The sequence below is a fragment of the Mastigoproctus giganteus genome, chromosome 5, assembly GCF_048544385.1.
Source record: "Mastigoproctus giganteus isolate SK-2022 chromosome 5, ASM4854438v1, whole genome shotgun sequence".
NCBI lineage: Eukaryota > Metazoa > Arthropoda > Arachnida > Uropygi > Thelyphonidae > Mastigoproctus > Mastigoproctus giganteus.
In genome coordinates, this window is record NC_143579.1 from 43,467,015 (window position 1) to 43,479,816 (window position 12,802).

Sequence of the window (12,802 nt, forward strand, 5' to 3'; positions counted from 1 at the left end):
GAGAGAGAGAGAGAACAAGAGTAGAAGGTGGATCACCAAGAAAGAGAAGAATGACAATATCCAGCTTAGGACCCTGGGTGTGCCAAGCCCATACTCTCTAGACGTGAGCCCCACACGTTCAGGCATAGACCGAGAAAGGCTTCTAAATGTATGTAGAGTATTCAGAAATGAAAGACTCTCGGAAAAAATTTGCACAAGTATCACAACTAAGCCTTAAGTTAAAAAAACTAAATCTGCTTGCTTTTCAAACTTATATGATATGTAATTTGAATTACAATAGCTAATAGTCATGATTAGGAATGCAAAATGAGAAAGTACTTCCCAGAGTTTCATTATCAACAAATCATTCAACCATATCATGATGTGAGTTTAGCTGATACTAGGAAATAAGATGCTTTGGAAATTTTTTCCAACAATTTTCATTTCTGAATACTCTACAAACAGGAATAAAAGTCAATCATGACATGGAAAAGCAGGTAAGTATGAAATACTAAGTTAAAAAAAAAAAAAAAAGCTCACTTTTCAAGTTTATAATACATACAAATTGATTAATAGTAGCTATCAGTATTATTAAGGTCAACTAATGAGAGACATACATCAGAGAGTTTGATAATCAAACAGATCAGCCAATCATAATATGCATTAGCTAAGAATGCTGACATTAAGAAGGTAAATTAATATTCACTGTATTAATTATCACAAATAATGAATATTAATTAGCTTTCTGCAAATCTAAAGCTGCTCATTGTCCCCTCAAGGTCATCTCTTAATCGTTTTGGACGTCTTTTGGCCAGAGCAATTTGAGACTATTGAACAGTGAAATCTGTTCTTAACTTATTGTCTGAACTGGATGACAGTATTAATCCATGAAGAATTGCCATAGTAAAATTTAGCAATCCCTGCATAGTAAAACCTCCTTATGTTTGGTGACCTTGAAGAATAAGAAGAGTGCCAACTGCTTCTTCAGTGCAGCTCTTATTCTATTGGATACTTGGGGCACCTGACTTGTGCAGTTCACAACTGACTCTACAGTTTGGCTTAAAGAAGAGAATGCTGTCTTAGGTTGGCCCCTGGGAGCTATGCTTGAACTAGATACAACCATCTGTTTTGTGTCAACTGATCCCATGGTGAAGATGTCTTTTGAATTTATAAGAGTATTTTATAAATGATATTTTATAAATTTATAATATAATTTATATTATAAATGTTAATATAAATTTAGATAATATTATAATATTATAGATGATATATTTTATATTATAAATAATAATATTATAATATTATAGATGATATAATTTATATTATAAATGATAATATTATAGATGATATAATTTATATTATAAATGATTTTTCATCTGTAAGTCATTGTGTTAATATACCAGGGTTGCCCTTGCTTTATGTATTTTATTTAGCAATAAAGCAATAAGTGATATCTCTCTCTCTCTCTCTCTCTCTCTCTCTCTCTCTCTCTCTCTCTCTCTCTCTCTCACACATGCAAGGACACACACACAGGGTGTTTCAATTAAAAGAAGGGCGCCTCCATAGCCAGGTGAGCAAGAGCAGCAGTGCATCGCACACGCTTCTTGATTAAACCAGGGCTCAAGCCCGTGACCACCAAATATGGAGGATGCTGCAAGGTCAGGGAATGACCACCACATATTCCCGGAGAAATATGGCCTTAGTTGCTAATGCTCCTAAAAACCAAATAACAACAACAATTAAAAGAAGGCAACAGTCTATCTCATTTATTGATATAAACTATTTGTCAACTGGACCTTTTTTGTCATATTTGGCCTGAAATGTTTTGAATTTGGTATTAACCCATCAGCAGTCATGTAAAAGACTGTTCAGAATCCAAATGTGCAGATTCACTTCATAATAATGCAGACAAGACAATCCTGCACAACAGACTGGAAATAACCCTTGTCAACAAGAAGGAAAAGGCTACTTATCTGATCGCCATAGCAGTGCCCAATGCTGGCAATCTCTAGAAAACCTCTTGCAAGGAAGTACATGGACCTAAGACGGGAGATCAAAGAGATGTGGCATAAGCAACAAGTAACAACCATCCTGATCATCATGTTGACCACTGGTATGGTGCCAAAGACTCTACGTAACAGCCTAGCAGCAATAGGTCTCCCAGAGAAAACACAAGGAACTCCAAAAAGTCGCAATCCTAAATCTAGGACAGTCAGAGAGTTTCTCGACCAACAGTAACATTAGACATAACAACCACCCTGTGCACTTGGTACCAGTACCCTTCACAGGGTGGAACCCCCCCATCAGGGAGAAATAATAATAATAATAATAATAATAATAATAACAATAATAATAATTATTATTATTATTATATTTGGAAAATATGATAGGATAGAAAATGTTGGTCATCAATGTTCAAATTGAACACGGAACCTGAAGAAGAAGATAAGAAACCTTCCCTAAGTAAAAATGGATCCCTTTCCCCAAAAACTGTTCAGATGGCATAGCAATGTGGTGACTTGCTAATCCAAAGGATGCAACCTATCTCAGCATGTCAAAGTACATAAAAAATGCATGAAGCATGCTGGTAAAAAACATAGCATTTCACATGGGTATTCAAAATATCAAAAATATCTTCTATAACAATTTTATATTATTTCAGTATTACAGTTACACTAAACCTATTAATGCACTGTGATAATATCAATGACAAATACCTTCGTGGTGCTGTCTCAAGGAGAAGAACAACAGAACTCATATATGGCACATTTTGTACAAACAGCATGTCGACTGTGCTTGTGATGTTTATGTTATTACATATATATTCAATTAAAAGAACCCAGTTCACCTGCAAGAACAAAAAAGATATAAAGACTCGATGAGACTAATTGCTACAAATCTTCATAGCAACTTTAGCATAAATCTGATATAAGCATACATATATTTTAAAGGCTATTCATATATTAGATAATGCAAGGAGATAGGGTAGCTAGCTAAAATGTTATAGGGGTTGCACAAATGTCATGTAACATGTTTTTAATAAATAATAAATAATTTTACTTGAATTAGAGTATTTACACAACAAGAATCTCATTTTTCTTATCAGTATTACTAGACCTATTGTCAAAGAAATATAGATTATGGAGTTCCACGTTTCTATTGTATTTTGTAAATCTACTCAATATAATTATACAGACGCACATCAGGATAGCATTTTCATTTATGATTATTAAAGAAACTGTCCTTCAAGATAACCAAAGTTGGTTGATTTATCCTGACCTTTGATTTATACTGTATATATTTAATCAGGTTTATAACTAAAACAGCAACTTTTAGTTTTGGGGGAAGATTCAGAATCAAATGAATTCATTGCACATAACTGTAACAAAAGCAAGAAAGTCCAATTTCCAAATTTCAGTGATTGTTCACCTTAATCTCCTTCTCTCCTAAATTCATCCCTAAACAAAAGAATAGTAAACACTATCATGGTTTGATACTGCACATTGGAAGACGAAAGCTATATGATTTTATTGATATGGAATTTGTTGCAACCTGTTTTCAACTATAAGCGATAAATAGACCATAACTCTGTATTGAAAACAAAGGTTTTGTTTTCTTAGTATGTATAATTCTTATTTGTTAAGGAAAATATCACCAATGTTGATTTAGCAAAATCAATTGGACTATACAAGGTTTTATCAAGGAGTTCAGTGAACGTTGCAAAATGTTAATTTTATTCAATGATAAATATTTACATTGTTAATAATCTTCAGCATAATCACCTTCTTCGACTGCATACTTGGTTTGTCATGCTTGTCACTAAACAAAATATTTTTAGAAATCTTTTGTGAATGCTTTTAGGTAGTTCACTGTGTTTGATAGCCTAAATAAATTTAAGGCTCAGCTGGACAGGTATTTCGAACGAAAGGAGGGGTGAAGTGGAAGGGTTTTTTTTTTTTTTTTTGGCTGATGCTGCATAAGCTTGCTTTCTTGCATCATATGCCTCTACTAATGCTAATGCTAATTGATTTTTTGAATTGCTTTGATTTTGATTGAATTTTTTGAATTGCTTTGATTTTGATTGAATTTTTTGAATTGCTTCAAATCATTTTCCATTCATGTCCTGTTTTTAATTTTTGGAATAGTTAAAAGTTTTTATTTAGTATACTTGGGGCAAATGTATCCTGAGCTTAATATCTATGGAAAGGCATAGATTTTTAACCATAATCCAGAAATACTTCTGCAAATGACTTCAGTAGTAATCTGAAATAAACTTTTCAGTATTAAATTTTACCAAAAATTAATGAAATACTGTAAATATTAGATGTGTTTAATAATATTTACAGTATCTAATATGCAATATTTAGTATTTATACAATATGCAATATACAATTTACAACATACAATATTTACAAAATATACAATATTTTGTATTTAGTATTTGATGTTTACAATATTTATAGTATCTGATATTTACAGTATTTTGTAATAATGAAATACTGTAAATGGTCAATGTGTTATGATTCTTATACTTTCATATTCATATAGTTTTGGAATGAATTTAATACTGAAAAGTGTTAAATGCATTACAAATTTATTCTTATATCACAGAAGATTTTAAGCATCTTACACCTTAAATTACACTGATCAGCATCAAATTCCTCCCTGAAATAATTTCGACAAATTTACATAGAAATATGTTTAAAAACTCAGATATGTGCTTAAAAAGTTGTCATCACCCTCAGTTTTAAAATATCGTAGATTAATGACGAAAAACCAAGAACTGTCATTAAAGCTTCATTTCCTACACTTCCATTTAGATTTTTTTTCTTGAAAACTTGGAAGTGCCAATGAGCATGGTGAAAGGTTTCGCCAAGATATTTCTAAAAAGAAAAAAGATACCAGGGGAAAATGGAGTCCAAATATGTTGGCAGACTAACGTTGGAATCTCGTATGGGAGACACCAATGGATGATTATAAAGGCAAAAAAATGACAAAATAAGTGTTTTGTAATCAGGTAAACATTTTTGTAAATAGAATAAGGTTAATAGACCTATTGTTCAATACGTACTGTATATAACATTTTCTTAAAATATATGAAATCTTTTTTACTAGAAACTTTTTGATTTTAATCCCTTCTCTCTTAAAATTGGTGGGTGTTACAGCAATATGGTTGCCATATTTGAAACCACCTTCTGCACCTTCAAATCTACAAGAATCACACTGAATTTTAACAGGGAGTGAAAAAAAAAATTTTTTTTTTGCTGACCAGTGTTATCTGCCAATCAGGTGATGACATCCTCATTAGTAATGCAAACATTGCTACCGCTTATCACTCAACAGATTTTTAGCCAGCAACCTTTTAAATAAATAAAATATATGTTCTGTTTATATTTCAGCAGATACAGAAATTTACAACTAAAGCTATTTATAAGCATTTTGCCATTTGTGGCATCATATAAATTCAAACAAGCAGTGCAAGTAACTGTGCTTTCAAACTGACTACTCAACTACAGCATGGACATTTATGAAGTTCTTTCAAAGGTTATTCTCCAAGAATGAATTGTGTAAATTAAAGGAAAACTGCATAACAAAATTACTGCTCTAGCTACAGATCTAAAAGATGTTTCTGCTTTCACTATTTAAAGATGAAGGTTGGAATACAACAAGAGGGATCACTTTTAACAGCCATGTTCACCTCATCACTGAGAGTCAAGAAATTTACCCTCGTATTGCTATAGTAATCTTCCACATTCTGAAAGCTGTAGACTCTTCAGACGAGGTTTGCCTAGTACAGTTAGCTCCACTAACTCTCTGTGATAGATAGTTAACCTAGTGCAGAAGCAACTGTAGAAGTTTGTTATTTGGTATTTAGGAGCATTAGCAACTAAGGCCATATTGCTCCGGGGATATGCGGTGGTCATTCGCTGACCTTTCCGCATCCTCCGTGTTTGGTAGTCATGGGCTCGAACCCCGGTCTAATCAAGAAGTGTGTGCTACGCACTGCTGCTCCTGCCCACCTAGCTATGGAGGCGCCCAACTGTAGAAGGGCATCTAAACTATGCCCATTGTCAAAATCCAGAAGAATACCTAATTCACGTATGGTATTTAAATATTTAGAGGTACATCTTCAATGTTTTGGTGATTTCTGACTTGAAGAGTTGGGCAACATCCAGAAAGAAATTATGATGTAGCTATCAGTTCAATCTCAAGAGCACTGCATATATATATATATATATATATATATGCAGTGCTCTCTCTCTCTCTCTCTATATATATATATATATATATATATATAGAGAGAGAGAGAGAGAGAGAGAGCAGTGTGCAAAAACATAGTACAGCCAGTACTGTTCAGCTTCACACTCTACTAGAATAATATGTTAAAAATCAATCATCAAATTAGTATAATTTGTATAATTAGTATACTGATTATTATAATTCCAAATTAGTATAATTCCAAACATAGAATGTTGTCATCAATTTAATTTAATAATATTTTAATTTAATTTAATTTAATAATAATTAACATTAATTTAATAATATTTAATATTTAGCAAATTTCTCTAACCTAAGCTCAAACACATAATATTAAGTTCAGTACCTTCCAATTACGAAATGTCTTGAAATGGCTTCTGTACTATAAATTAAAAAAAAAAAAAATTATAATTATTCCATGAAAAATAATTTGGAAAATTTCCCTAACCTGACCTAAAACAACTGTGCTGCGAGTTTCAGAAAAAAAAATAATAAAAAAATAAAAAATATATATATAGATATAGAGATGGAAAGTGAGAGAGAGAGCTTTCTGGACTCATATTTAATGTAAAGGGCCTATTATTTAAAAATTATAAAACTCTGTTTTGCCCTAAGCCAGGCTGGAGCTTGTGTTAGCATTCTCAATGCCTCTAATGTCATAAAGCCATAAACTTTTCAAAATTTATCTCACATTATTCTACTTCAAATGTTATATTTTATTTTTAAATTAGTTGAAATTTCAATTTGGACACATAACAAGTTGACCAGACAAAAAATAAAAATAGCAGAGAAATTTAGTTTATTATCTTTTTTATACACAAGATCTGTTCGTTTTCCACACAGCAGTCAACATGTCAGGAGGCATCAAGGACATCAAATTATTTTGATAAATGCAGTTTGATGTTTGTACTTTAAAATCAGTTTTGAAATAGATGCTGATTGAATATGTAGACAAGACAGACAACAAAAATAAAAAAAATTACACAGACTGAAGATTTTTCACTTATAAAAGAAAAAAAAAAAAAAAAAAAAAAGGAAAGCAACAACTAACTATAGCCACCGCTTTAACTCTTATAGCCAGTTAAAATATCAGAGCACACAAAGATACAAGAGATTTTAATTTTTACAACCAGAATGCCTCTAAACATATTACAATAAATAGAGTTTTCTTTTATTAGGCTAAAAATTTTATTACATAATTCACAATTTAGAAAGCACAAAAAAAAAAAAAAAAAAAAAAGAGAAATGCAGGAGAACAAAATATCAAAAACAAAAGCAGAATAACTCCAGAAAACTTTTTGTCTTCTTATCAGGCAGTCTGATTTGTTGTGTCACTGTCATATTCTTTATTATACATAACAGTGCCTTCAACCAATTAGATATACACTACAACAGTCTTCTGATAACTTATATGACCTTAATAATCCAGGGTACCAGACCTTTGCTATAATTTCTAAAGTCAAGAAGATATAAAAAATGTTTTTCCCAATACATAAAATATACTATTGTTTTGATATCCAAATATTGTGTTATGCTGTAACAGTTTCTGTTGTAAAGACTTACATGAAGATGTCAAAGTTTTGTTAGGTTTTGGAACACTTCTGTTCACTATTGTAGCTTCTTATTAGATCAGTATAATAAAAAACCCAAAAATACAATAAACTGCACTGCGTAATTATTTGTAAATGTATTTTAATCTTAACATTTAATATTTTTAGAATTATAGCATCTGTCTGCTTGCAATATTACTAAAATATCTGATTTGTGCTTTACCTCAGGCATGGCATGGTGCAACTGTGACAAGGTAAAAAGGTTGTGTTTCTGGCTCTCCTCAAAGTTCCCAAGGACAATTCCATCTTCTTGATGAGTCTACAAACATATTTAAAGTTTTTTTAATGATCACCATCATAAGAGAACTCAGAAAAAGTTATACCTAGAAGAATTGCATGTGCAATCTCTTTTCAACTGGCTGCCCCTAGTTCAACTAATATGTTTTTCACAGATCCCTTCTTAACACTTCCTTTTATACTTTGTCATCTGTAACATTATAGAGACTTTGCTTTGCCCTTTGGAAAAATTTTAGTTTAATTCTGATTGCCAGACCAGATAGAGTATTTATTCTTGCCACTGCTGGCAGAAACTACTAAAGAATTTTTAAAATGTGCCCAAGTTAGTCTTTGTTGGAGGTAGGGTCAGTAAAATCAGGGTCAGATTTAGGCATAATAAGGTCTTAAACCAAAACATGTGAAGAAGCCCCAAAATATATACAGTAATTCAGTGATGACCTGTGAATACAGTAAACCCCCACTATTCGCGGGGGTTACGTTCCTGAGAAATGCCACGAATACTGAGTTATGGCTCCCATAGTAATAAAGGGGTTCCGTTCCAAAGTATGAAATATATAAGAAAAACTAGTCTAAAATTTTGTCTTTGTATGTATTATATGTACTTTCATTATATGACTATGTACATAGACAGTACATAGTGAAATGCAAGCATAAGGTATCGAAATGAAAATAAGAAACAATTCAATATTAAATGTAATATTAATTGGAAATTTCAAAGAAATCTTTCAACCCAGCGCCTTTGCTAGCTAAAAAACTTATCCCTCCAGTGCTATCACCTGTTTCGCTAAAGCGTTGATAAAGGAGTTTTGCCTTTTCACGAATGATGAGTGAACTTAACGGAATTTTATTTTGAGTTCGGTCTTCTATCCACAGATTTAAAGCTTTTTCCATTTTTTCTAATTTAACATCACGAGTTACAGAGCAGATTTTTGAAACAATTAGCGCGTTTTCACGGACACTACGGCGGATTTTTTCTTCCGATTTTTTGATTGATCATACCGTTGACTCATTGATTTTATAATGTTTTGCCACGGAGACACTTTCACCATTAGAAATTTTGTCTAATAACTGAATTTTACTCGCTAATCTCATCACCTTCTTTGATCTTTTCACAATTCCCTTGTTATTCGTAGCCATATTTTTGTACGGGTTAGAAAGAACTTGTTTACAATAAAGTCACTTTCTACCGTTAATACACTCAAAAAAGTCTGTTTACACTAACACACTGCAAAACGGTAGTTTTTCACTTTTGTAAGCATATCAATTTATAAATTGATAAATTTATTCAATTTATAAGCATATAAATTAAAAGCAAACGATGAAACCTTCCATGACAAGCGCATAACACATACTGAATAAGGATTAGCGAGAAACATCCACGCTCGCGATTTTGTCACCCCTCTCCCCACCCACTGAAGTGGGGGAGAGGGGTGACAAAATGTTTTGACCGGGAAAGATAATTTTAGCCATGCCCATGTTTTTTTATGGCGGAAAATGTTCACGGCACTTTAAAATTCATATTTTTTTAGGTTTCATTTTATATTAAACCAGCGACTGCGAATACACGAAACCACGAATACAGATACCGCGAATAGCGGGGGTTTACTGTATTTTAACAATGGGCTCGCACTTTTGCCAAATTTTTGATGTGAAACATCTTTGGGGGAGTACCTACCGAGTAAATCTGATCGGTCACGGAAGTGACATCATCCGTGGCATCTGCCAGAGGTGCTTCCCACGCTCAGACCACTAGTCTGTGTGGAGCACTCACTAGTAGTATGATTAGAGAACGTGCCACATTTTTTGTGATCAGTACAATATCTCAAGTTCTAACTTTTTGGAATTTTTGAATAGTATGACATCACAATCATACTTCCTGCAGTTACTACTGCAGTAGTAACTATTGCAAGCATTTGTCATATGACTGCAACAATACAAAGATTTGTCAACAGTTTCTTATTTCGTCTCACATTTTTGCATACGCAGCTGTTCGGGACACCTAACATACATTCTGTTGTTAGGTGCCCCGATAATTAGATACGTTGTTAGGTGTAGAGACATTTAGATACATTGCAGTAGCAAGTATACGTCTCTTACTTTAGTTATCATAAAGCTATTGTATATTGTCTTCCAGAAATTATGGAAATTTGGGAATGATCAATAAAATATTTACAATACAAAAGCTCTTTTATTTCGTAATCAATATATACAAATCAAAATATCTAAAAGAAACGCGAAGGATGTTTCACATAAAACCATCTACCATGCGTGCTCGGCAGACATGCAACTTTATTATTTTTTTTTTTACAACTAGGGAAATATAATGGATACATTTTTTTTCATGATAAAATTTTAATATTGCGAATAAAAAATAACATGAAAATATATCCCATATCACAAATAATGAATTATCACAGAACATTCCAGAATATAAAAACAAATATTACATAAAAACAAACTGTTCTAGAAAAGGTGCACAAAAATCACAGATTACATGAAAAAAATTATTACACAAATATTCAAGAAAAATTTATTCTAAAAATTGCCATATGCAATTTACTTCTTTATTAATATTTGTTTTTGATCTTCTTCTTTGCTCACCAGCTGAGCTATTATTACAGAGGAGTGATCTGACATAATGATCCGGATCAAATTGAAGCAATCATTTTTTATTTAGATGTATGGTCAATCATAATCTGCAATGTGTTTAATTATCAACATTATTCATTCATTTATTCACACAATATTATTCATTACGCTGAAAGCTCACTCAGCTTCAGCACTGCTAATCGCAATGGTTTTAAAGATATTTCTGCTTTCTTAATTAAAAAAGGAATTTCACTCGATCTTAAAGATAAACCGTCTTCGACAAAATCTCTAAAATCATTAATTTTTATTTCATATTTTAACAGAAAATAAATTTCTTATTCAGTTTTCACCGTCTTGCCACCAAGACAAAAGTTCTTTCATATTCCACGATTTCCAGTAGCATATGTTTAAAATTTCTTTCAATGGCATCATTATTTTCTTTATTTAATTTAAAATCACTCTATTGCATTAATAACTTATCCATTAAGGATAAAACAGTGCATTTAATAACTTGTCACGAGATAATTTTACTGTTCTTATTTTCGATTTTAATTCCTTCGAATTCTTTCCACTTCAACATGCTATCAATTTTAGCTTCATAATTTCCTTCAGAATTTTTCAAATTAGCAATAGCATTGATAGTTGAATAATTAATTTATCTGCTTTTACCATAATGAATCCGTAAAGCTTCTGAAAGGTAAGCGAGCTCCTGCAGGATGTCGATCATTAGTGCTAAATGGTTAAGAAATTCTAGATTTAAAAGTTGATTTAATAATCCGAAATATTTAACTTCTGATTCAAAATTTTTGCACAATGAAGGATCTTTAACCCACAATTACCATCTGCAAGCTACAAGCTGCTCATCATAGCCTGAACACATGATTGATCTTTATAGTTTCCACATCAAGTTCTTTAGCAATCATCTTTAATTCGCGCTGGTTTTTTGGAGATTGGTGATATAATGCATACAGTTTTTTTTTTTTTTTTTTTTTAATTATTGCCCCTATGCCATTATATTTTAGAACATTTTCTACACAGTGAAAGCCTTGACAAAATTTCAAAATCTGCCAATACTTCATCTTCATAAAGTTTATATAATACATATCTTGGTTGCCTCAATCCCCACTCTACATTGCTACTGTCACTAGTTCTTCGAATATTGTGCAAAATGTCGGAATCACATGGATATTCAGCTACTATGACCTACATGGTCACAGTAGCTGAATATCCATGTGACTTAGACAGGAGAAATCTGCTGGAAGGCGTGGATAACTCACTTCTCCGAAAAACACGCCTGTTTGTCAGAGTAAACGGGAACCACAACACAGCTTGACCAGAGACTATTATCCATGTCGGGAATCTTCTTAATCCTCTGACTGGCTATGGAAAGCGTATTGACTAGCGCAACTTCTCATTATGCGACTGCATAAGTTTTACAGACACCACTAACATTGCGAAACAGTAATCCCTTTCATCCTTAATTTGTACTTTCTAATTATCTAAAGGCCAGAGGTGAGAACAATGCATACAAAGTTGTTTCTCCTAATCCGTTCGTTACATGGAAATTTTCTTCGTTCAACAGAAACTACTATGTTTTAAATGTAATTACCAAGATGAATTTAAAAAAAATTCGGTATAAAGAAGTTGGTTAAACAGAGGTCCGACTGTTAAATCAAAAATGAAGCAATTTTAAAATACACAGCTGATCGATTGCGCCATTAAAATACTGGGAATGGGCCCGCTCACTCCACCGTACTTTTGGCTCTGGACACTCAATAATTGCATCCAGGATTCCATTTGTAAAATAAATGATCGTCTCAACAATGGGCTCTCGTGAGCCCACTATAGCTCACCACTGCAAATTATAGATTTTTATCCTCACAAAAGGAAAAGAGCATCTTCTTCACTATCCAAGGGAGCTTCATTGAAGGCCCTGAAACCATGTTTATTTGCTTATATCTATGTTATTATGGTGAAAAAATTTAAGAATCTTCTCTTCTTTTCTAATTTTTTGCTTGTTACTCGGTATCTCACTTGTGCAATTTGTGTGCCGTGCCGTGATCGTCGTTACTGATTGCTTATTATTATATTTTTTGTTTATTTTAAATTTTACAATCCTAAAAAAAAAA

General features: G+C 32.3%; 1 protein-coding gene across 1 annotated transcript in view; it reads right to left on the reverse strand.

The window, feature by feature from the left end:
- Positions 1-2,632: 2,632 nt before the first annotated feature.
- Positions 2,633-12,802, reverse strand: part of LOC150085337 (endothelin-converting enzyme 1-like) — a 49,828-nt gene continuing 39,658 nt past the window's right edge. Inside the window, exons 8-9 of the mRNA XM_090374532.1 lie at positions 8,011-8,106; positions 2,633-2,827 (exon numbers count right to left, since the gene is read on the reverse strand). Coding sequence (XP_090230658.1) covers positions 2,633-2,827; positions 8,011-8,106 — 291 coding nt within the window. The remainder of the gene's footprint in view (positions 2,828-8,010; positions 8,107-12,802) is intronic.